This window comes from Helianthus annuus, chromosome 7 (assembly GCF_002127325.2).
Source record: "Helianthus annuus cultivar XRQ/B chromosome 7, HanXRQr2.0-SUNRISE, whole genome shotgun sequence".
Classification (NCBI taxonomy): Eukaryota; Viridiplantae; Streptophyta; class Magnoliopsida; order Asterales; family Asteraceae; genus Helianthus; species Helianthus annuus.
Window position 1 is genome coordinate 2,603,153 of NC_035439.2, and position 27,019 is coordinate 2,630,171.

At 35.0% G+C, this 27,019-nt stretch overlaps 1 protein-coding gene and 1 non-coding gene across 2 annotated transcripts; one reads left to right on the top strand and one right to left on the bottom strand.

The window, feature by feature from the left end:
* Window positions 1-1,184: 1,184 nt before the first annotated feature.
* TRNAG-UCC lies at window positions 1,185-1,256 on the bottom strand. The gene has a single exon. It is a non-coding gene; the product is annotated as a tRNA-Gly (tRNA).
* Window positions 1,257-17,330: 16,074 nt separating this feature from the next.
* LOC110867574 (aspartic proteinase-like protein 2) lies at window positions 17,331-26,514 on the top strand. The gene is made up of 10 exons (XM_022116551.2): window positions 17,331-17,742; window positions 19,477-19,606; window positions 19,709-19,956; window positions 20,541-20,765; window positions 21,664-21,826; window positions 21,931-22,004; window positions 24,320-24,407; window positions 24,645-24,720; window positions 25,357-25,428; window positions 25,993-26,514. Exons 1-10 carry the CDS (start codon window positions 17,513-17,515, stop codon window positions 26,142-26,144), a joined length of 1,458 nt encoding a protein of 485 aa, XP_021972243.1. The 5' UTR covers window positions 17,331-17,512; the 3' UTR covers window positions 26,145-26,514.
* The last annotated feature ends 505 nt before the right edge of the window (window positions 26,515-27,019 follow it).

The window sequence follows — 27,019 nt, forward strand, 5'->3', positions numbered from 1 at the left end:
AGGAACTAAAGCAAAATAAGTAGTCTATTAAGAAAAACTTAGGCTTGTTAAACACTTGTCCACCAGTTAATCAGTTACACCCATAACACCAACAGCCTGAAATAGTAAAAGCACATAGAACAAAGAAAACTGATCAAATTAAAAAAAAAAATTTAAAAAAAAAAGGTTGTGAAATGCTTTGAAAGCAAAATTTGATGTGACGTTGGCGAAATCTAAGAAGTTATTTGCTCCCCAGTGTTTACACAGCAATCCTCAAAACACTTACACTCATGGGTAAAGGTTTGGAACGTGTAAAACCGAAAGTGAAACATTAACACTAAGATTGAGGCATAACAAAGTAGCCTTAATCTCTCAACATTGATGAAACTTGCTATATATAGTTTTTCTGGAACTGTAATGTGTTTTAATCTTTCAAATTTCTTAACTCTTTCAGGAAATACAAGGTAAAGTGGAAAAACAATATAAATTAGACACTCATAACAGCAGCCACTATACCAATATGACTCAACTCAAATTTTGAATCAAATGGTCAAACAAAATGCATCGTTTAGATTAGTTGACCAACATTTGTGTATTTAAGATTTTAAGGGTTTAGCCTATATATGCCCCACTAGATACTACGTGTAAGGATTGGATCAATGACTCTTGTATACAGGCAGATTCCACACTTTTGATTTCTTTGTGCCAGATATATAATAAATCATGTTCGGGCTCATCCCAAAAGACTAGTCTGCCAAATATATAGGTCGTGTGTTCAGGCTCATCCAAAAGACTAGTCTAGTGGGTGAGGGAATCCATTTTATCTATAAACCCACATTTGTTGCAATGGTTTTTGGTCCGTAACAGAGACTTATGGGCATAATTCGAATAGCTTCTGTTTTATGCCCATAAGTACAGCTGAATATGTAGAGATGATAAAGCATATTTCAGATAGGATTAAAAAGAATTCACCTGGATTCTTATTGTTTAACAGATAATTAGCTTCTAACTACACCCATAAATACACTTGAATATGTAGAGATCATAAAGCATAATTCAGATAAGATTAAAAAAATTCACCTGGATTTTTATTGTTTAACAGATAAACTAGCTTCTAACTACAGTCCGATGAGAGCACACCCAAAGTAAATCAGTGTGGATTTTCATCAAACTAAAAAATTTAGGGCTAAATTTTTGGAAAAAATTGCGTTTTCCGGGAGTCGAACCTGGGTCTATTGCTTGGAAGGCAATTATCCTAACCGTTGGACTACAAACGCATCTTTGTTATTTTTATAAAACGGGCACTAGAAGTTGAACCAAGAGCCCGAGCACATAGAAATCGAGTACATACACATCGTTTATCGGTTTCATAGAAACCAGGAATGGGTTTTGGGTTATCTCGATTTTATATTGTGTAATAATATAACTAGTTAAAATAAATTACGTTAAAATTATTATTTTAGGATAACTATAAAAAGTCCATGCTTATTATCATATATGGCATGATTTAAAAACCAATAGTTAGATTAGTTAGATAGTTTTTTTTTTCCTTAACGGCAAAACATGCACACTATGGAGATCGAACATCTGACCTGCTATCCTAAACCTTATCTAACTCACCAATAGTTAGATAGTTGGATGACAAACATAATCCTAAAACACCCATTCCGATCCAAGATTTGTTAGTACCTAAAATACCATAATTGGCTTGATATACTTACTATAAGTTTAATTATTGATCAAGTTTTAGTAAACTCTTGAGACATATTTACTAGGGTTGAACAGTTCTAAACTATAACTGGCCTAATTCATATTAGTATGGTCGACACCTGCTAAGAGCCCTGCCAAAAAATATAACGAACAAGAATAAAAACGCAATTATAAGTCGGATATAATCAGATAAGTCAAATGGAACAAATCGATAAAGACAAGATGAATACAAGATTACAAGGTAATAAAACTAGGAGAATGATTGATGATCCAAAACAAACAAAGAAGAGATAACACCTCTTGAACAAGACGAATGGATGTATTATCCTGTTTAGCATACAAGCAAAGCTCTCCTTGTATAGCGAGGAAACCCAAGAAGAGACGTTAGAATAGAGCGAGGAATTGGAAATCTCCGCAACTGGACTTGAATCATCGACTATGTAAAGGAGATGATGTCGGTCATCTTTTTTCAAACAAAAACCAAGGCCTGCAATCCAGGCCATGTAAGAGTAGATGCAATCGAGTATTTTTTGTTCTCTCATTTTGGTTCACTCCTGGCCAAAAAGAAGCCCATCCATAAATATACGCAAATTAAAAGAGTTAAATACTTGGTTGGTCCCTGTGGTTTGCAAAAATTGCAGACTTGGTCCCAGTGATTTACTAATTACACGTGTGGTACCAAAACTTGTCAAAAATGAACTCGGTTGGTCCCCTGCCCTAACATCAGTTAGATTTCTCAGTTAACACACCCCATGTGCATGTCACATGAGGTTAATCTTATGTAAATTTATTTATTTACCCTTGAAGATAAAAAGAGAATATAAATTCATCATCTTTTTTAATTAACTCTCTTTGCATCCACACACATTCATCAGCTACACAAATCATCCCCACAACACAATCGATTCATCATCTCAGTATGTATCTCACCTGAAAGAATGCTAATCATATAGATATTTATTTGAATAAGAGAATTGAGAAGATTAGACAATATAAATTAGAACTGACTGTCATATTTGTGTAGAAATCAGAATCAGTAATAACATAGTATTTTCATTAATCATTAGACTGAACTTTTTTCTTTAGCCCATATTAACTTGTGGGATATTCCCTTCTGCCCATCGATCCCATATCAACCCATTGATAAATATTTGGGGTCCGATATAACCCAACATGTGGGTTGGTAAAAAATATCGGTTGGTTTAAGAATGCAATTTTAGGTTTCAGAGGAAACAGAGAAGACGCACGAATCCTCCTGTACCGTGCCTCCATTAACAAAAACGTAGAGAAAGGGGCTGTTTGGTAGCCTCTTAATGATCATTTCGATTCTGCCTCTTAATGGTTTAAAACCTCTGAATGAATAAGAGGTAACCTCAAGTCTGAATGGTTAAGAGGTAACCTCTGAATGGTAAATCATCACATGTCACATTCTTCTACCTTCTCATTGGTAAAATTCTTAATGGTTCCAATTCAGAGGCTACCAAACAGCCTCAAACAAAAACCTAACAAAACCACCACAAACACCTTCGTCTTCCATTTATGCCGTAACAAAACCTTCTGCTTCATCGAACTTCAATTCAAATTGTCAACTCAGTCAGCGTCTTCTCTCACCATTTCAATCAACCAAAAACATCGTTTCATCCACGAGTTTTGAAATTGTAACAAGTTCGAGATCCAGCTGCTCAATTTCACAGTTGAAATGCGTGAATAATGGCACCAATGGCAGAGAGAGTTAATTGAATGTGCGTGGATGCAGAGAGAGTTAATTGAAGAGCGTGTGTGGAGATCCAGCTGCTCAATTTCACAGCTGATGAATGTGTATGGATGCAGAGAGAGTTAATTGAAGAAGATGATGAATTTATATTCTCATTTTATCTTCAAGGGTACATAAGTAAATTCACATAAGATTATTCTCATGTAACATGTATATGGGGTGTGTTAACTGAGAAATCTAACTGATGTTAGGGCAGGGGACCAACCGAGTTCATCTTTGACAAGTTTTGGTACCACGCGTGTAATTAGTAAACCACTGGGACCAAGTCTGCAATTTTTGCAAACCACATAGACCAACCAAGCATTTAACTCCAAATTAAAATGTAACAAATTAGAAAATACTTATATAAAACATATATCTGACATTGAGTTGAATATATATCTATTTCAACAAGTCCCAAAACAGTATTTTATAAATGTATTGAGTCGTAACGTGTTGGGTTGGGTTGGCGGTCGCACCCCTTAAAAAATAAATTTTAGTGTATTTTATAGACAAAAAAAAAACCCGATCACACCCTTTGAAAGTTTGGTTAAACCCTTCGTACGCACCCACATAAAATAATTCTTGAGTCCGTCAGTGACATAATTGGTAATGTCATTAGCTCAGAGTAATGGATAGTATAACCAAAGGTGGGAAGTAATTACTAACACACTAGTATTATATGGAGCTTCATTATACGAGTTTTCAATTGATCTGAAACAAATGGCATAGGGATTATTATTACCAGGAAAGATATTAGAAATTTTGTAGTTGGTTTCAAGGAATTGAATGATAAGAGAACTAAATACACGAGGTAATGAAATTCAACTTTATAAGAATAACAAGCAAACATATGTACTAAAATATCATGATTGGAAAATAATAGGGATATTGGATTTAAATAACCTCAACTTTCACTAATTGATCGATAGCATTCCCAACCTTTGATTTGTACCACACTATTCTAACTTTCAACTTATCTTCCTCTAGCACTCCTAAACTAACTGAACCCTAACCAAGTTAGTTGACGTCAGATGCCACATCACTATACATGTGTCACATCAGATGTCATGTCATCAAATATGCCACATCACCAAATAAGTGCCATATCATATGCCACGCTAGCAAAAAAGGTCACGTCAGATGCCACGTTACTAAGCATAGTGCCACGTCAGCATAAATTAATTAGGTTAGGGTTCAGTTAGCTTAGGAGTGTCCAAGAAAAATAAGTTGAAAGTTGTGAGTAGTGTGGTACAAATTGAAAGTTAAGAGTGCTATCAGCCAATTAGTGAAAGTTAAGTTTATTTAAATTCAATATCCGAAAATAGTATAACGTAAACATAACAAAGCTTAATCCAATATCCCAAAATAGTATAACGTAAACATAACAAAGCTTGTCTGCCAAAAAGTTCAAAAAAAAATAAAAGTTTAACCATTGGACCAGAATGAGTGACACATCACTCTTTAACCTGCTTAGTAAAATACATCTTCTTTGGTTTATCACGTGCTTAAATCGTTTAATTATGTAGGTCGTACTTGGGTTAATCAATTTAACTAATTCGTTTAGCTAAACATATTGACTCTTTAAGTCAATGACTTTTCTTATTACAGCTTAACTTAGTTACAACTCATCAATCTGTTATATTATATTATATGAGTGGGGATCCTGCGGAAAGTGTGTTTTTCCTAGAAAGTCTAGGAAGCGATCTGGTCCATCCAATGGGTGCGTTTAAGTGTTGAGATTAAATCAATGGCTGCAACACCCCGTGTTTTCGAATGTCAAAGTCAAAGTCCAAGTCCAAGTCAACTTTGACTTTCTTTGACTGTAGATAGTCTATGTTAGATTTTAGTTGTATTATGTGGAGTAAGTGTTGTAATCAGCAAAAATCGAAGTGATCGAATGTTTTTAACGCGAACCGATCTACGACTGTGAATGATAGGAAGTAACAATGCGATAAAGTTGACTAATCAGTAATCAAACCGATCTAACAATCAATCGAACTCGAGACTCGAATTATGCAAAATTTGGTATTGTTATACGTGTGTGTGTGTCTTATGTGTTACTTGTGCGTGTTTATTTATATGTTTGGAGTGGTACTCAAGCGAATCAATCGAAAATCAAATCGAAACTCGAAAAGCAATCGAACTCAATCGAAACCGAAATCGAAACGTGACTTATAGAAGATTTTATGTTAGATATAGTCCCAACTACTGAAAGTAATTTGATTAGGAACTCTATCGTATTCGTATCATCGTCCATCGAAATCGAAACGTCGAAAATCGTCGCAAAATACTCGAAGTGGGTCGCGGATCGAACAGGAAGCATCCTGATCGAACAGGCCAGCCGATCGGCTAGCATCTTGCCAGCCGATCGAGCAGCCCACTCGATCGGAGCTACTGGCCGATCGGCTGCCACTTTCCTCTTTTGGAGCCTATAAATAGGGCTGTCATTGTCACACTTTCCATTTTTGGAAAGCTCTGACCGAACCAGCCATCTTCTTCACCTTTTCTCAGATTTCTCTCAATCCCGGTAAGTTTTTACTCTAACTCTTGTACGTTCTTGATCATTTCTTGATTCTACACCTTTCTATCTTTCAAAACTCGATTTCTAATCGCGAAATCACCAAGATCTAAGTGTTCTTGGGTGATGTCATCATGGTGTTCTTGAAGAACATCAAACTTTGGCCTCATTCAACCATGAATAGCTTAGATCTAACCGATTTCCACATAAACAAGTTAAGATCTATCAAAGATCTAAACATCCACAAGTTGTGAAGGATTGAAAGAAGGAATCCCAACTTTCTTTCAACTCTTTTACACTCAATGCCTTCAAACCGGTAGAAACGGAGCCTGAGCCAACTCACCGATCATTCCAATGGTTGGATGGTTCAAGATTTGGGTTCTATCTACGAGGTTCGCCGACAATGGGTTAAACTCTAAGCCGACGTTCCGAACCGCTCAACGGACGGATTTGGGTGATTCCTGTCCGATCCGGAGAGACAAGTAAGAACGAAGGTATCATAGTTCAACTCGTTACCAAACTACCTCGATATAATGACAAATAATCAAACAGCCAAGTGTTAGACGAAAGGCCGACCAGGTCAGACTTGCTAGCCGAACGGCTAGGCTGTTCGAACAGCCCAGCCGATCGGACATGCCCGCCGATCGACAGGGCCAGCCGATCGGCTAGCACATGGTCCCACACTTTTAAAATTTCAGGAAGCATAGTATTGAGGAAGAGATGTTCGATCGAACTGCGTTTGGTAAACATTACTCTTCGGATCATGAAATACTATACTTCAACACTTGATTGATTTTACCACTCGTTCGTAGTAGGGAATGCCAGCCGATCGAACAGGCCGTTCGATCGAGTGACATTCAGTTGAGGACTATTTCTGGAGTTCCTAGCCGATCGAGTGAGCTAGCCGATCGAGCGAACCGCTCGATCGATCGACTTGAAAGGAAGGAACACTTCAGTGTTCTCAAATGCTGCAACGAAAACTTCAAAAGTTCAAATCCTCAAACACAAACACACCAGAGGAAGAAACAATCCACTCGAATGGCCCAGCCGATCGAGCCTACCGGCCGATCGAACAGGACTGTCCAACCGGACATATCAGCCAACCGAATAGCCTGTTCGATCGAACCTGTCATTCGATCGACCAGCCCATTCGATCCATTCACACTTGTTTACTTTTCCGCGTTACTTATCGTTATCCTGTCAAACTATTCAGGCTAATCTTACTCTCAGCGCTCCCTTCAATCCATAATCAATCACTGTGAGTATACTCGATCCCTTTTTGCTTTTAGCACTGTTGGGTGTTACATACGTTACCTATCAAATCACAATCAAACACAAACAATTTGAACGCTAACCATTTGCATGTGCTACTTGACTAAATGAATGCTGTTTATTATGTTTACACGTGGAGTGCTATCTACCTGCCTTAGCAACATAGTACTATAGTTTGGACTCAGCACCCGTTCACACGGGGGTTGTTAAGGACAATTACTTGCATGGATTACGGTGGTAATCATGTATTGCGAACCATCTCGGACGGTCAACCCGCAGTCGTTGGTATCGATGGTCCCATGTCGATAATTAACATGCTTCGTTTTCCTCTGTGTACGTGCCTGGTTATGCGTAAACTACTCGAACTCTATATGTTATTATCAAACTTGTGTGCTCACCTTTACATTTTATGTATTGATTTTATTTTAACGTATGTGACAGGTGCTTAAGTTGCTAGGATGCTTAGGCGCGTGGTGATGAAATCGAGGCTAGGGAGTCTAGAAATAATAAACAATTGTCTGTAATAATAATTGAATCTGAGTTGTCGGAACGGAACTATTTGCCTAGTTGCTTTCTATGATAACTTGTTTATTTATTTGGGATATGGTATGGGACGTATCATTTAACTGAATTTGTAATAATAGTTGTTGTGGAAACTTCTGGACAGTCTGTTTCGCTCAGTGCCGCGCCCCGATGATTCCGCCATCGGTTGGGGTGTGACAATGGCAATCTTGTAATATTTGAGTTTAATTAATTGATTGCTTTAAATGAGTAGGGGCAATTTTGTCAATGGCCGTGTTTTTAATCAATCAAAAAAACTGTCAGGCAATCACAACTCCTATTTTCACGCGAATTTCCCTTTCTCTCTAAACCCACATTCGGAAACCCCCAAAATCATACCAAATATACCTAAAATCATGGATGAAGATAAGAGATTTTCCTTGTTCTATATACGTAAGATCAAGCTTTCATTGTACTACGTGTTTTACAAAGCGATTACGGGTGATTCTTGTTTGTCATTTACGGTATTTTGTTGGTTGCAGGGAAGAGATTCAAAAAGCAGGAAACTTTGGAAAAGGATAGATACCAGCGGAACAGTTACCGGAAGCCGATTGAAAGCTGGGGCGAAAACTGCTGATGTAAAACACATTATGATGTAATGTGATCATCAAAAAACACAATGTGATGTAATGTGACATAGACTGTCACACCCCAACCAATGGCGGAAACATCGGGATGAGACGAAGTGTGAAGATTGCTCGAGACATCATAACGCTAATAATTGTGACAAGTATTTAAATAATCATTTCATTTCATTTCTAAAGAATCAAGTACAAGGTTTTGAAACAAAGTACAACAACATGAATAATAAAATGATACAATACAAATACAATTCTTTCTAAGTGTGTATCTAAGCATCCTACTAGATTCCATGCATCGTCAACATCCACCTGTAACATGTTAAAATAAAGTTCAATGCAAAAGCAAAGGCGAGTATACAAGTTTGATACGTACATAGCAAAAGATAAGTTTTGAACAATTCCTCATAGCAAGCATGTGATTCAAGATAAGCCTTTAAATATGGTATGTGTCTAACATATCAAACCAAGGAAACGCAATATGCTCATGACATAACCGAGATAAAGGGGCGGGTCGTTAATCCTATAGCGCTACATATGTCACGGTTTGGCTCGTACGAAGTTAATGATAAATTCACCACATAAGATAAATCCAAGTTTAAAGCATCAAGCCATCACGTATACAAGCATGTTATAGGAATGTTCATGTGTTTAAGCAAAATGTTCATGTGTAAGTTTGTTGATAGATAAACATGTTACACCCCAAAAGTGGTAAAAGTAAAAGGGGAATACGAGTATACTCACAAAGTTTGCATATGTTTTCCGACTATCCAATGTGACAAAGTTGACGAGGTTGGAAGGTTGAATGCGTAAAGGTTTAAGTTCAAGCATGTTTAGAGTCGAGATTCGGAATGAAAGTGACATGAAAATATTATATCAAAATATTCATCTACACACATAACACTTGTATGACACTTGGTAACCACAAGGGTTATAATGATTTCATGAGTTGAACACCCATAAGAATCATAACAAGGTTTAGGTCCTTAGATGATAACCTACTATTTTGACAAATGAATATGATTTCAACATCAATGATTCGAGTGTACATAGATAGTATTTAGGTTGTATAATATACACATATTATTAAGTCCAAATGTTCAAGTATTCAAGTAAGAGGTAGAAGATTACATCTTCATTTAGGTACCTCAAGATGAGTCATGGGTGTCATGGATGGGGTAGGAAGACAAGGCTTCCATTTAGGTACCCCTTTGATGTTCACCACTACACTTGATGTAAAAACAACCAAGGAGGGTCATGAACTAAGGTCTTTACATGTATGTAAAGTAAACTAACTAATAGAAATCATCAAATCATGTGAGGATTGTATGTTTGGACAACCCAAGTTGTTCCATAATCACTCATGTATCAAAGACTATGTTTGACATGATTTGTGGGTTGAAACCCTAGACAAAACACCAAGTTTATGAGGTTTAATCCTCTGATTTCAAATGTCTCAACCTTGTTTTTAAGCTTAACCAACCATGGGATAAGTTGTAAGCATTAGGACATAGGCATGAGATGTGTTAGACACAAGTTGCATAGGTTTAAACAAGTTTTGAAGAACATAAAAATCAAACAGAAAGTTTATGGACTATTTCGGGGCATTTCCAGGTCTGATTTCTCCAAGGAGAAGTCTAGGAATCGAACCCCATGATTATCCAAGCAAGTAGGAAAAAGAATCAAGTGAATCGGATAAGAATTGAGTGAGTTATGCTCATTTTCGTGAAGGGGTGTCAATCTGCTCGAACCTTTGCTTTCAGCTACGGTTTGGAGGATGTTTTGAGAGTTTTTAGTGTTGCAAAAGTGGTAGGGAGGCTGGTTATAAGTGGTATTTATAGGGGGAAGGATTAGGGTTTCAATGGGTTGGGCTTTGGAAGTGTTTAGAAGGGGTTACACCTTGAAACTAGCCCATAAAACCCAACTATATGGGGCTGAATTTTGCTGAATTGGGGCTGCCATATTTCTTTATTTTTTTATTTTTTTAAAACATTATAATGAGTAATTTTATTAATTAAGTTGTGTAATAATATGCAACAATGTTTCCCCTAACTTGTAACAAGGTGAAATATGAAATAAAACATGATTTAACTAGGTAAAAAGTGTAATGTACAAGTATGTAACATGTTTGTAAGTGACAAGTATATGTCACATATTAGATGATTAACCGTTGTATAAATAAGCATATTATTAGGGGTTTTTAGGTATCAACAATATAAGGACAAGCATGGACATGCATCGTGAATAAGTATAAGTATGAATTACAAATAAGGATTCGATGTACAATGAATTCGAACGTATGAACATGTATGAATATGTAGATGGTGAATTTAAAGAAATACGAATTTTATTTATGATCCAAGTCTCGGATTTTACAACGAAAAGACGACTACAATAATACAAGATTTCCAAAAATAGCATTACAAGGCGAGCTTTCTAATTATGGAAAGTATGAAAAAGCAGGGCGTTACATAGACAATAACATAAAACACATTCAGAGTGTTAAATTGCAAAAGAACTGTTAAAACACAACCTGATTATATACAAAACACAACTGTATGAATCTGAATGCTAAAACACAACTGTATGAATCTGCTTGTTGTTAAAACACAACTGTATGAATCTGAATGCTAAAACACAACTGTATGAATCTGCTTGCTGTTAAAACACAACGGTATGAATCTGCTTGCTGTTAAAACACAACTGTATGAATCTGAATGCTAAAACACAACTGTATGAATCTGCTTGCTGTTAAAACACAACTGTATGAATCTGAATGCTAAAACAGAACTGTATGAATCTGGATGCTGTTAAAACACAACTGTATGAATCTGAATGCTAAAACACAACTGTATGAATCTGCTTATTGTTAAAACACGACTGTATGAATCTGCTTGCTGTTAAAACACAATTGTATGAATCTGAATGCTAAAACACAACTGTATGAATCTGCTTGCTGTTAAAACACAACTGTATGAATCTGAAGGCTAAAACACAACTGTATGAATCTGCTTTCTGCTAAAACACAACTGTATGAATCTGCTTGCTGTTAAAACACATAGTCAAGAAAACGGAGATGATACGAACAGTATTTGAATGGTGATGATGAACTCGGAGATGGTGGAGATGAAGAAGTGTTTGATGATGACGAAGACGAAGAAGGAGAAGGTTGCGAAATACAAAAAATCTTGGAGAAACAGTTTCCATAATTATAGGCATTGTTAGTTAATGAGAGATAAAATTCTAAAAATAAAATAAAATGTCAAATTAAACAAGTGCCTTTTTAGTTAAAATCCCTCCACACCACGTGTCACATTCTTATTGCTTCCTAGACTTTCTAGAAAAAACCCACTTTCTATCCAACTCCTACTCTATATTATATTATATTATCTTTCTATACTAATAAACAAAAATCCTTTTTGGACACGTGTCATTCTCTGATAATTTCTCACCCTTATTTTTTTATTTATCTCTTTTATTAAATAATAATAATAATAATAATAATAATAATAATAATATTAAACATCAATTTAACTAAATCTATTTATCTCTTTTGTTTTCATAATCTGGAAGTGATTTTTTTTTAACTCTAAAGTTTCAATATTTGGAAATTTAAGTCTAAAGTTTCAATCTTTGGTATTTTAACCCCTTTGATTAATTTGATTTTTCACTTCTAAGTCAAAAGTTTTCATCTTTTGCAATTTAACTCCTTTAATTTTTTTTTACTTTCAACTCAAAGCTTTTCATCTTTCGCAATTTAATCTCGAACACTTTTTTTTACTTTCAACTTTAGTTTCTTATATACTTTTCGTCTTTCATAAGTTCTTCGTTTAACGTGTCGTTCTAAATTTCTGAGTTAACACGTCGCAACGTGCGTGTGAGGTTCAACGTTTTTTCATCTATTTTTTTCCTGTTTGACATGTCCGTCACAGCGCGTCTATTTTTCTCGTTTGATAGGTCTGTCGCAACGTGCGAGTCAGAGATCAACTTAGTTATTTTTTTCTTGGTTTTTTACACATAGGCTCGTGGTCATGTGAGAAACATTTTCCTTTCATCTAGCATGATATATAACTAATGAATCCCCGCCGCATTGCGGCGGATGGTAATTCTAGTATTATATTATATTGAAACATAAAGAGGTTGTCACATACATTTCCATTTTCTTTTTAGTTACATGAATGTCATTTACACATATATACTTCTCTTTTTAATGACATTTTAGTAATTTATTATCTTTTGAGTGACAATTACAAAATACACATTATTCTCTTTATCTTATGTTTTGGCATAATTATATTATGTTATATATTAAAACATTAGGAGGTTCCTCTCCATTTTCTTTTTAATTACATGAATGTCATTTACACATATATCATTGACATCTCTTTTTCAATGGCATTTTGGTAATTCATTGTCTTTTGAGTGGCAATTACTAAATACACATTATTCTTTTTTTCTTATGTTTTGGCATAAAGTTTTTTAAAAAGTGAACGGTTTTTTCTTTAGTAACACAATACACATTATTCTCTTTTTATTATGTTTTGGCGTAAAAATTTTTAAAAAGTGAATGTTTTTTTGTTTAATAGACACTTGGATTTTGTTTTCTTTCCTTTAGTGTCTTTTTTTAAAGATTACTTATTGTTCTATACTATTAATTTCAAACATGATCGAGGAACAGTGATTAAACGGTAAAGATGTTACCAACAAACTTTCAATCATAAGACAATTTTGTCCTTGTAGCCATTGATCAATTTACAGTTATGCCCTTAGTGCAATTATCAAACTACAATATTACCCTCAGCTTTATTTATTAGGAGACACAATGTGGATTAACGATCGCGGTGGCAGGTGCATCCTTTGGTCCAACCGGTGTAGAGTCGCCGGAATGCCGATGGATCGGCTAGATGGGATATTGATCTACATCATATAACGACCTTTGACGCTTTCTCTCTCCTATAGACCATAGACGCCGCCACCTGTGATCACCAAAACACCGCCACTTACAGAAGAATGTGCATGCTTCGTCCGAATCGCCGTTGCCGCCGCAACTTGATGCGATGGTTCTACTCTTATCAACCACAAAACAAGATAATGCCGGCACTCACCAAATGCTAATTGGTTATCGGAAAAATATTGTCCTAACCGGAGGACATAAACAAAAGCCGTACTTACACTCGAGGGATATGTGTGGTAGCAGTTGGCCGGAAAGACGAAAACTTGACCCTCAATTTGTTGTTTGACCACCGTTTTTGCTGACTTATCAACACATGCAATGGCGGCCGACGGGTGATAAAGCTAATTTAGAGAGGATGAAATCAGAGTGAAATGAAAGAGTAAAGAGGAAGTAGAAACAATGCGTTTTCACTTTTGATTGTGTTCGGGTGGACATTGGTTTGGTAAACCATCCGGACTTCAACACTTATTAAACTCTATTTAGAGTAAACTGCAATTTTACCCCCTGAGGTTAGGGGTCATTGGCACTCTTACCCCCCCTAAGGAAATAATTGCAATTTTACCCCCCACTGTTAACTGTTATGTCGCAATTCTACCCCCCGGCTTCAATTTTGTTGACTGGTCAATAAAAGCATGGGAGAGTCAAAGGGCAAATAGGTAATTTTACTTTAATTAGTGGTTTATATATTATATAAACCCTTAAACTAAACATAATCTCACAATCTTACCCCCTAAGCTTCTTCCATCCTCTCCTTCACCTCCGGCGATCCTTCACCTTTGGCGATCCTTCACCTCCGGCGATCCATCCACCTCCGGCTTCCATCCACTCCTTCACCTCCGGCGATCCTTCACCACCTGTTTCCACCTCCACCACCGGCTTCCACCTCCACCTCCACCACCGACTTCCAACTAACAATGAGTGAAGAGAACCCCATCCTTCCACCTCCACCTCCGGCGACCACAATGGCGACCACACCTCCGCCGATGCACATGGTTTCCGGCGACAACAACCGTTCCCCCTTTTGGTCGCTGCTGTTAGGTATAAACCAATCTGTGTGAACAAGTTAAAAACAGGGGGTTATTGAAACATCCATCTTTATGTGTTTGCAGTGGACATGAGGATTCGGTGGTCAGTCCGATTGATTGTGGTCTCAGTGGTGGTGAAAATGCGGGGCCGCCCTTTCCTACACTTCCAATTTCCCCCGTAGCAGGAAATGGTTGTGTAAAACTCTAATATATTAGGATGTTTTGGGTTAATATGTAGTGTAGTTGACTGTTAATGTGGGTTATATATTAGGATCTTTTGGTATGTTTAATTGTACAGGTTATATTTTGGTATGCTATTGACTGTTAAGTTGCTGCTATTTGGTTTTATCAAAGAACAGAATAGGTTATGTTTGATCATAGAACAGGTTATGTTTGATCATAGAATACATTGACTGTTGGTTATATTTGACTGTTAAGTGGGTTAATGTTTGATCACGACATAATGTGGGTTAATGTTGGTTATATTTGACTGTTAAGTTGCTGTTGTTTGGTTTGATCATAGAACAGAACAGAACATAACACATTAACTGATGCAGAGGTGCTGATGCATTTGCATTTGCACTTGGTGCAATCACCATCACTTTCAGTCCCTTGCATAAGTGAAAGAGGGTGTTCGTGATCTTGAGTCTCATGAATGCTTCCAAACTTTATATTCACCAAACCAGAAACACTTGTTATGCTTAACCCATAGTTATAGATATATGTGTTGTTTTTAGGCAATAATATGGATATGCAGGCTTCTACAAATGCAACAGACTTGTACAATGCATATAGGCCAAATCCAATTTGCTTCTAACCACAAATTCTAGGGGGTTATAAGAAAGGGTATTTTAGTAATTTACCCCAAGTCAATAGTTCAGCCAACATTTTTGATTCTAGGGGGTAAACATGCGACATAACAGCAAACGTTGGGGGGTAAAACAAAAGGGTAAAATAGTCTTTTCACCCCCAAGTCAACAGACCGGTCAACAAAATTGAAGCCAGGGGGTAGAATTGCGACATAACAGTTAACAGTGGGGGGTAAAATTGCAATTATTTCCTTAGGGGGGTAAGAGTGCCAATGACCCCTAACCTCAGGGGGTAAAATTGCAGTTTACTCCTCTATTTATTTTCTTTTCATTTTAATGTATATAGAACATTTTATTTTACCCATTTGAATAAATATTTTAAATTGAATAATACCATGTAACAGGTGTATATATGGGTTAACAACATGGGAAGCCATGTTGTTGTTTTTGTTTTATTTTTTATGTTTTTTTTAATTTTGGCCGTCGTTCGATTAGTATGGTTTTACGCTTCCAACCTAACGCTTTTAACATAATCTTACGCCCCCGCCCGTAACGCGGGGGCTTAATACTAGTTATAATTAACTTTGAAAATATTTTCTTTTTCCTTTATAACTTATAGCTTCTAAAATATGAAGTTTTATAAAATTTCGAGTACATCGTTGCGACGTGCTTATTTTTTATCTACGTCTCGATTTAAATTTTTTTGAATATTGAGTTGTGAATATTTGTTTTTCCCGCATTTCCATGTAGAAGATAGAGTTTCTTTTTTCAACCAATTTTCACTACACCTCCTGAACTTTAATAAACTTGTCATTTACGCTATTTTTTTGCATTTTTTGTTGCGACGTGCTTATTTTAATCAACGTTTCGACGTGAATTTTTTTCCACGGGGTTAATACTAAAGTACAAATCATTGTAATTGTGTGTTACAAGTTTTAACACACATGGGGATCGGTATGAATAATGTTTTCTCTCTTTTTTTTCCTTTGAGTTATAATTTCATGGATTATTTCGTTTTTATGGTTTGTGATGGATGTAAAGCACGTGTCCACATCCTTTTGGGCATATTACGACTCTTTTTTTGTTTTCTCTTTCGGTTGGTATAGCTACTTCAGGTACCGTACCAGTGTTGTAACAAATCAAACCAAAACGACACGACCACCACAACAAGTGGGTTTAAAAACTATTATATACTAAATTCTTAGCTACAATACCTTTGACTTTTTTTGTTTTTTTTTTCAAGTTTCAGATTTATCCCTTATACTATAAAATTATACGCCTTAACCCAATAGTTTTTATTTCTCTTATAACTTCCGTTTGTTCGTTTTTTACAAATACTGAATACAGATATAATTTTTTTTTTGAAAACGGGTCGAAAAAAACACGTTAGTTTTATTTTATTTTATAACTTTCGTTCGTTAGTTTTTTTTTTTTTTTACAAAAACTAAGTACGTGATATAAGTTTTTTTTATAAACGGATCAAAAAAGCACGCGTCAAATGACTTTTGGACTTATCACGACTTTATTTTTAAACTTTCCTCTTTCGGTTTCTATATCGAGTGTCGGCACCGTATCAATACTGTAATAAACCGAAACAATATTGACAGGATTCTCACCATTAACGTTATTTTAACCACCACATCTACATTTCCATTTAAATTTATCAAAAAAATCATGTTACCTCGTCATGAAGCGTGATTGTAACCCACTAGTTTGCAACTATTTGACTAGCTAGCTTAGATAATTAATACACGTCATGTTCACATACTTGTTTTGGTATGGGTTGGGTTGGTTTCTTACTTTCTTTTAACATAAATAAATGAGTAAATTACGTTTTTGGCCCCTGTGGTTATATCAGTTTTACTATATTAGCCCAAAATAAGAATTTTTAACATATCTGCCCCCATGGTCTCTATAACTAACCATTTTGGCCCCTAAGTCTGGAGATCATAGGGGCCAAAATGGTTAGTTATAGAGACCATGGGGGCCAAAATGGTTAGACTTAGGGGCCAAAATGGTTAGTTATAGATACCATGGGGGCAGATATGTTAAAAATTCTTATTTTGGGCTAATATAGTAAAACTGATATAACCACAGGGGCCAAAAATGTAATTTACTCTAAATAAATCATCATATCATGTTTTTGTGAGGGACCTTTATGTGAACCAAAAGGTGGATACTAGAATGGACCACACTTCCAAAACCAAAGGGCCTTTATTGCCAAACTTTCTCTCAACTTTACCGTCTCATCACCCAACCCAACCAGTCGTCGTCTCCATTCCACGACTTCACCTCTACTCCTCCGTCGCCGGCATCTCTACACTTCAATTCACCGATCTTCACTCCAACAATGACCACCTGCATCTCACTCCTATTAATTACACTTCTGATCTCCGTTTCCGTCGCTGCAAGTAGCGACGACAGCTTCCGCGGTGCTGTTTTCGGCGTAAACTCCAAATTCTCCGGCAAGGAACGCTCGCTTAGTCTTTTTAAAGCTCACGATAACCTCCGGCACCTTCAGATTCTAGCGTCAGGTGTCGATCTACCTCTCGGTGGTACCGGTCGTCCAGATGCCGTAGGGTAAACGCACTTATGACTTCAATCTGTTGATATATATATTATATATATGTGTTATGTTATAGGTTATGTGATTTTGCTTTATTGCTTTGTAGTTTTGTTGGTGATTGTTGCTAAAAGTTGTTTGATATGATAGGAAATTGAGAATTAGGGCTTTTGTAAGGTGGAATCAAGCTGTGATACTGATATTGTGATGATTATGTTCACAGTTCATTATTGGATTAGATGCATGTTACTGATTTAAAGTTCACATGGTACTTTAGATTTGTGTATATCTGGTGTATGAGAATTAGGTGCTGTAATTTAGTACTTAAGTACTTTTATTATAATTGTAAATCAATAAAATACATACCAGTCATGCCGTAAATGGAATGACGTTTTTTCGTAGTTTATAGCATAGTTGTCAAGGCGCATAAGCCAGTCTGGAGTCTGGCACCTAGGCGATAAAATCATCATCATCATCATCATCATACTCAGTAAATCCCACCAGTAGCAAAGCTAAGGTAGGGTCTGAGGAGGGTAAGATGTAGACAACCTTACCTCTACCCCGTAGGAGTAGAGAGGCTGCTTCCAATGAGACCCCCGGCTCGTTAGTAGTTTTGTATCAAGCCTTGGACATGAGGCACATAACACTCGGCAATTGGGACGAAGGCCGATTTGTGCATGTACTCCTTGTCTTTCGGCTATCAACGCCACCACATGATGCATGATTAGTCATCCGCCGCTTTTAACGTTATTTTCACAAAATCAGTAAAATAACGTTAAAATTAGTGCAATTTCACTTTTGCCCCATGAGGGCCCACACATATATACATTATATGCGTACACCGCAAGCAAGGCGTGCCTAGGCGATAAAATAACCTGGGTTTTTTTTTTAAGCTAGGCACATAGTATAAAATACCATTCTAGGGGTTTATGCATGTTTTAGGCTTGTTTAGGGCTAGTTTACGTTGATTCCTGCCTTCATCAGGGGTTTTAAGCATTTTGGCCTGAATTGGCGCCTGAGTGCCTAGAAGGTGGGCTTTCAAATCACAGTACACAAGGTGCGCTGGGCTGCGCTTCTGTTGATGTATCTGCGTGTTATGTTATAGGTTATGTTATTTTTGCTTTAATGCTTCGTAGCTTGTTAGCGATTGGTTTTGAAATTGTTTGATATGATAAGAAATTGAGAATTAGGGCTTTTGTAGGGTGGAATTAAGCTGTAATATTGATGTCATGATGATTATTATCATTACTGGAGTAAGAATTGAGTAAAATAAATGGTGCGTACTACTGATTTAAAGCTCACATGGTACTATGCTATCCTTGGCATATGAGAACTAGGTGCGGTAGATTGGTACCTTGTATACTTGTATAACAATGAAGTGCATACTAGTAGTGGCGTGAATGGAATAACGGTGATTTCTTAGTTTATAGTAGAATAGCAGTGTATTGTATGTAGTTTCATAGTTACAGTCTGATATCATGATGATTATCTCCATTATTGGAGCTATACCTGAGAGAAATAAATGGTGCATACTACTGATTTAAATTAAAGTTCGCATGGTACTTTAGGAGTTTGTGTATTATGAGAACTAGGTGCTGTAGATTGGTACTTTTATACTTGTAAATCATTGGAAAACGTACTGGAATGGAATAATGGCGATTTCATAGTTTATAGTAGAATAGCAGTGTACTGTATGTAATGTCATATTTACAGTCTGACAATCATCTGATTATTTAACCGTATTTATACAGTCTGTACTATGCTAAAATTGGAATTGGAACACCGCCAAAGGAATATTATGTACAAGTAGACACAGGAAGTGATATAATGTGGATCAACTGTATACAATGCCGAGAATGCCCGAAAAGAGGCTATCATGGGGTATTCTGTTCTTAATATAATCTATTCATAAATATTATCTATATTCAAATAATGTTATGCATATGAATGCCGACAGTTTTTGACTTACAATGCTTCAAACAGTTGGAACTTACACTATACGATCCAGAAGATTCATTCACATGGAAACCAGTTACATGTGCTTCAGAGTTTTGTGCAGAGATCAATGGTGGTGCGGTTACTGGTTGTAAACCCAATGCATCTTGTCTATATACGGAGACTTATGGCGATGGGAGCTACAGTATTGGTTACTTTGTAATGGATGTTGTCCAATATGATAGCGTGTCAGGTGACTTGGAAACTAAATTGGCAAATGGAAGTGTTATATTTGGGTATGTTTTCATCTATATTCATGACGTTTGCCACCGGAAGTGTTATATTTGGATATTTAATGCTTTCGATAGATTCTTATATCAAACTAGGTTATAATCACGTGCGTTACAGAGTCACCTTTAAGAAGAAGATGAAAGATAATATATAAATTATGAGGTCAATTATAAACAATGATTAATTCAAATTTAACAAAAAAATTTCTAAAAGATAAAACCTACATAATCTCTCAATCATGATGCTCGTGTTGTTCATTTTCTTATATCGGGTGACATGTTAGTTGTTAAATAAAGTTTCTAGTTTGGTCATTGTTTGATGATTAAAGGGGTGAAAATATTAAGATAAAGTATACATTATATTAATCGTTTTTTATTATGTTATAGAAATTTTGTTATATTAAAATGACATTTTTTTAGAATTGGACTCAATTTGAGCGCATTGAGAAGAGCAATGTAATAATGTAACTCTTTTACACCAGTTCATTATATGTATATTACAATTAACAATAACAAAATACATTACTTTATGGGAATTGCATAACTATAAGTTTAACTCATGTACCCTCTGTACGTTATTGTATAATCAGGTGTGGTGCAAGACAATCTGGTAACCTAGGTACTTCTGAGGAAGCACTTGATGGAATTCTTGGTTTTGGAAAATCAAATTCATCGATAATTTCACAGTTGGCTTCATCTGGGAAGGTGAAAAAGATGTTTGCACATTGTTTAGATGGTGACAATGGTGGTGGTATTTTTGCAATTGGGCATGTTGTTCAGCCAAAGGTTAATTCAACACCTTTGATCCCAGATGAGTATGTGCAATTCTCTCTTTCTGAAAAAAAAAAATAACTATTATTTTGTATATCTTTATTAAAAACAGATCTGAAAAAAAAAAAGAATAACTATTATTTGTTTATCTTGAACATTTCCCTGATATGTTTATTTTTATTGAATTCTTCTATGTTTGTTTGTGTGTATAATACTGTATATAAGTATTATGTATATATATCTGTAGTGGGTTAGGATCGTGTGAGAAACACTATGCAAATTGAGAAACTTGAGAAGCATTCTGGACCACACATTTTTCCTAAGCTTTTCGTAATATACACATATGTATAGATTAAAAGTGATTATATACATATGTGTATAATTCAAGATTTGACAATCTACATATATGTATATAGTGAATTTTAAACTATACATATGTGTATATTACGAAAAGCTTAGGGAAATGTGTGGTCCAGAATGCTTCTCAAGTTTCTCAAATAGGGTGGACTTTTCTTAGGATCCCTACCCTATCTGTAGTTATATTTATACATAGTAATTTTTTAGTTATTTATCTTATTATAGTTTTTGTGTATAATAATGTTTGTTAAGTAGTATAATATTATATTAGATAAACATTTTAATATTTTTATAACTAGTAGGTTCATTCATATGTGTTTGAAGCTAGGGCACCATGTAACATCCTTTACTCCATTTTCACACACACGTGTCTATATACTTCATGGTTACATGTGCATGCATACATAATGATTCTCTACATTATAACATCCAAAATGTAAACTAGGCATGCTAAATATTGTAACATTACATGAAGATCCAGTGTAATTTGAAAAACCGATTTTCTTTTATCTTTTAGTGTCTTAGATATTACCGCACTTGCTCACTAAGCGTTGAAGCTAACATTGATCATTTATAAAACTACAGGCCTCATTATTCTGCCAATGTTATGAAAATTGAAGTTGGTACCCAATTTTTGAATCTTTCAACGAGTACACACGGTCCAGGGGACAAAAGAAGAACAATAATAGATAGTGGTACAACATTGGCTTATCTTCCAGATGCAATCTACAAGCCTATGGTGAATGAGGTGAAAACTATAATGCATTATACTACAAGTTCTATTGAAAAAAGTTGGTTCTTTAGAAGTTGCATCGTATATCGGATTTATATTTTTTAGCTCTTTATTTTTAGATAGTTGCAGGGCAACCTGATTTGAGGCTACGCACTCTTCATGACCAGTATACATGCTTTAAATACTCTGGAAGGTACAGTGGATAAGGAGTCATTATTTTTGTGCTTGTATGCTTGATAATGGAAGGGGACATTTTTTCATGAACTTTTTTATAAAAAAAAAAGTATTTTCTTTCCTACTAAAATTTAGGGCTTTGTTAAATGATTTTTCTCATGGCTTTCATCTAGTATGTTAATGCAATAATATAGTTTTTTACCTACAATCCTAAAAAAATCAGCTTTTCAAGGGGAAAAATAGTTTTTGTTGATTTACACCACCGTAAAAAAACCCTTACAGTGGGCATAAATGTTGATGTCAGCAACTTTTTACAGTGTCGTAAAAAGGTTGAAAACACCGCTCGGAATATATATATATATATATATATATATATATATATATATATATATATATATATATATATATATATATATATATATATATATATATATATATATATAGGGTAGGGCTAGATAGAAAACCCTATATATATAAAAACCCGAGAAAACCCAAGCTCCCGACATTTTTTTTTTTTGAAAAAAATAACACATGTAATATACATGTTTTTAAGACTTTTGGGCCAAAAAAATCAAAAAAGCGCCGAAGGGATATTTTTAAAAAAAAAAACAAGTTTCAGCAATTTTCAGCGAAATTCTGTCTTTTTTGCTTAACACGTGTTAGGAGCTGAAATTTGTTTATTTTTTTTAAAAAAATCCCTTCGGCGCTTTTTTGTTTTTTTTGGCCCAAAACACTCTAAAACATGTATATTACATGTGTAATTTTTTTCAAAAAAAAAAAATGTCGGGAGGTTGGGTAAAAATGGCTTCCCATTTGGGTTTCCAGAGTTTTCTAAGAATTTTAGGGTTTTTTATCTAGCATTATCCTATATATATATATATATATATATATATATATAAAAATATGGTAGGGTTCATGCGAGAACCACCTTTATTGCGAGAACCAATGTGAACACAACAAAATAAACCCACTACACCACCAAAAACCTAAAAATACCTACCCCCCCCCCCCCCCAAGCTAAATGCTAAAAACTAAATCCCCAAAAAATCTAAAAAACACACAAATTTTTTTTATATTTTTTAGGTAAAATCGCTACTTTTCGTAGCCAAAAAATTTTTTAATAACGAAAAGTAGGGATTTTACCATAAAAATATTAAAAAAAATTGGTGTGTTTTTAGATTTTTTTAGGTATTTTTGGTTGTGTTCACATTGGTTCTCGTGGTTCTCGCAATAAAGGGTGGTTCCTAACGGATCCTTCTCTCTCTCTCTCTCTCTCTCTCTCTCTATATATATATATATATATATATATATATATATATATATATATATATATATTATCTGTAACGGGTTAGGTGGGTAAAGTAATATAACATAATAAGTAGCTAACAAGGAAATTGGTCAAACGTGTTAAAACTTGAAGTCTTCTGATCACTTCACAAGCGATGAGCCCTTGAGCAGATGTGCCAATTTCAACCTAATCACTCATGAATGGTTGGTTAGGGTTAGGGATGCAAATGAACCAAACGTTCGGCGAACAGTTCGTGAACCGTTTGGTGGGAAGTTTGTTTGTGTTCGTTTGTTTATTAAACAAACAAACACGAACAAGAAATTTCGTTCGTCTAGTTAAATGAACAAACATGAACAGATGTCGTGTTCGTTCGTTTATGTTCGGTAACGTGTTCGTTTGTGTTCAATAATTCAGTAGTATTTTTTGTTTTTATATTTATTTAAATATTTCAAAATTCCGATAAATTAAATATCTAATAAGTGTGAGCGTATTATATATTCTGTTCACGAACAATTGTTTGTGTTCGTTTGTTTCCATTTGTGTTCATGAACATTATTTTGCGCTCATTTATGTTCGTCAACGTTCATTTTTGTTCGTTGCCTAAATTAACAAACGAACACAAACGAACACAAACAAGTTCATTTCCTTAACAAACGAACATGAACACAAAATCTCGTTCGATAAGTGTTCGTGAACGGTTCGCGAACACATATATTTCTTAACAAACGAACACGAACAAGGTCTTGTTCGTGTTCGTGCGGTTCGTTTGCAGCCCTAGTTAGGGTGTTATTTTATCTTCTGGTCATGCGGGTAAAATAAAATATTAAGCTTTAAAAAAAGGGTCAAACGGGTCGAAAGTTATCCAAAGCACATTTTCAGCTTTCAAGGTATATACCCTCTAAATCATTTCATTAAAAAGATTAGATTACTATTGAAATAAGATACATATGTAATCATATTTGACACACTATATATTTGTAGATCTTTCTCTATTTAAAGAACTAAGAAGTGAAATGACTTGCTAACTTTTGTTTCTACATTTGCAGTGTTGATGATGCATTTCCTGCTGTTACATTTTATTTTGAAAAATCACTTTCTTTGAAGGTTTATCCTCATGATTATTTGTTCGCCTTTGTAAGTATCTCCGGTTGGATATTTTTTTATCTGTAAAGGCATTCATTTCATCATTTTTGAAATTTAGGCCAGTAGGTCATAACGTTGACCACTTGACCATAACAGCTAAATATAATATGCTAAGAATTAAGTATGACTAGATAACTGTATAAAAATATGACATGCTAATATAGTAATAGTAATATCCCTTTATGTTTGATTATTAACTTCAAAAATGTATTATTTTAAATCTTGCAGGAAGATTTCTTGTGTTTTGGCTGGCAAAACAATGGTCTGGATTCATTAAGTACAACCGACACTATTTTATTGGGAGGTAAGCTCTATATTATTAGTTTAACATACAAGATTATTGTCCTCTGTAACCCATTAATAAGAATAAACAACACCAAATGTGTACATTCATATCTACTTTCAATTTTCACATTTATCTTTATCATTTTTCCATAATTATAACGTATTTTCAAGGTCCTAAATTAAAAGTAGATATTGGTGACTTGGTGTGAACGTTAAGTGATTTTTTCGTTATTGCATAAATGCATAATTAAATGTATACGGAAATTAATTGCAGTCGATTTACAATTAATAAGTAAACTAAAATAACAATGTTCAGCATCGATGGCCCTACCTTTTGTGTTCAATGTAAATATGTAATTACAAAAGATAAATATTTATATATCTCTGCCGAACTTGAAGCTGAATGTAAAAGTAATATATATGTTTTCAAAAGTCAACTACACTTGTTTTAAGGAAGGACGAAGCATAAAACAGTTTAACTATTATATTTACCTTTATCATTTTGGCTTTAAGTATCTGGTTCGTCAACAGCATTTTTGTAATTATGTTGTAACTAATTCAGATTAAACTGCTGTAACTCTGATTAACTGTAGGATATCCAATTTTTAAGACTTTAAGTCATTTCCAAGTGCTATTTTTTTTTATTGTTTTGCAGATCTCGTACTATCAAACAAGCTGGTTTTATATGATCTAGAAAACCAAACTATTGGATGGACGGAGTATAATTGTAAGTTGTGATTCAGTTTTAGCTTATATTCTTATTTTTTCGAGTAAAATACCAAAATGGTCCTTGGGTTTAGGCCACTTTTGCCACTTCAGTCCAAAAATGAAACCTTTTGTATCTGGGTCCCTGAGGTTTCATTTTTGTTGCCCTTTCCATCCAATTGGCAAACTGGGTTAGAATTTTCCGTTAACTTCTTCCTTTTTTTGGTCGTTTTCCTCATTTAAACGATAAAAAAGGGAGAAGTTAACAGTAAATTCTAATCCAGTTTGCCAATTGGATGAAAATGGCAACAAAAATGAAACCTTAGGGGGACCCAGATACAAAAATTTTCATTTTTGGACTAAAGTGACCTAAACTCAGGGACGATTTTGACATTTTACTCTATTTTTTCTTATCCTAATTTCTGAACAAATTTTACAATACGTATTATATCTCTGATTCATTTTCTTATCCTAATTTCCGAATATGCTAAGTTTGACTTCACTACTCATGTTTGAGTGATAGAAGGAAAATTAGTTAGAAGATAACATATATAATTACTTACTATTTATTTTTGAATGATTTCAGGCTCTTCAACTATCAAACTGAGGGACGAAATAACTGGATCAGTGCATTTAGTAGGTCCTCATTCTATACCGTCTGGTGGCAGACGGATGTCTAGTAGATATTTAATATCATTTTTATTAATAACTGCTCTACTTCACCATATGATATCTTGATTGATTCCCGAGATATCTAAAGGTAAGCTAGGTAGCTGTGCTAAATACACGATGATATATACGCTAGAGACATAACACAGGTATTGAATCCATTGTCTGGTAGCATGTCAAAGATCACAGAATTGAATTGATCTCAAACAAAAAAATGGGTGATTTCTGTAAATAATTTCACAATCTCCAGATGGGTTTCTGTAAAGGCCGTAAAGGAGTTTTTCGTCTTTTTGTTCACTTTACAAAACCATGGTTTTTTTTTTTTTTTTTTTTGTTTCTGCAGTGTCTTTTTCTTGAGCTATTCCGCCATTCATATACCGTTGTGTCTATGTACATCTAGCATTGCTAGTGGAAATCGATGTATTTTGTTCGGTAGTTATGCAACTTTTGTTGTTGGTTTCAAGAGGTGCATTAATATTTGCATAAAGAAAGTGTGGAACATGTGTTTATTGTTTCATGCTATCTGGATTTTAATTTGGTCATCATAATGCATGTTTTCTTGAGCCTTTTTAGAGTTTACGTGGATGAGAAGAGAGGGGCTAATGGAGAGGAAGGAGATGGGATTTTTTTGTGTGTTTGTGTGTGTTTTTTGCTTGCTGAATAACACCCAAAAACGGGGATTTGAGGGGAGGAAATGGGGCGAAGCGTACACAAGCAGTAGTATAACGTGCGTGATTATGCTACAACATGCGTAATTAGGGTTTTTGACCATGCGTGATTTTTTGGTCGTGGAGCATTTTGAAGGCCTGCATTGTGGGTGCTTTTTTACGTGAAAAGTTGCGTCTTTTATGTTTTTTTTTTCCTCTGTATCTGGCCAGATTGACGGATTACTTCAATTATTTCGACTATAGATATAGATAATATCATGAAAAAAAAATGAATAT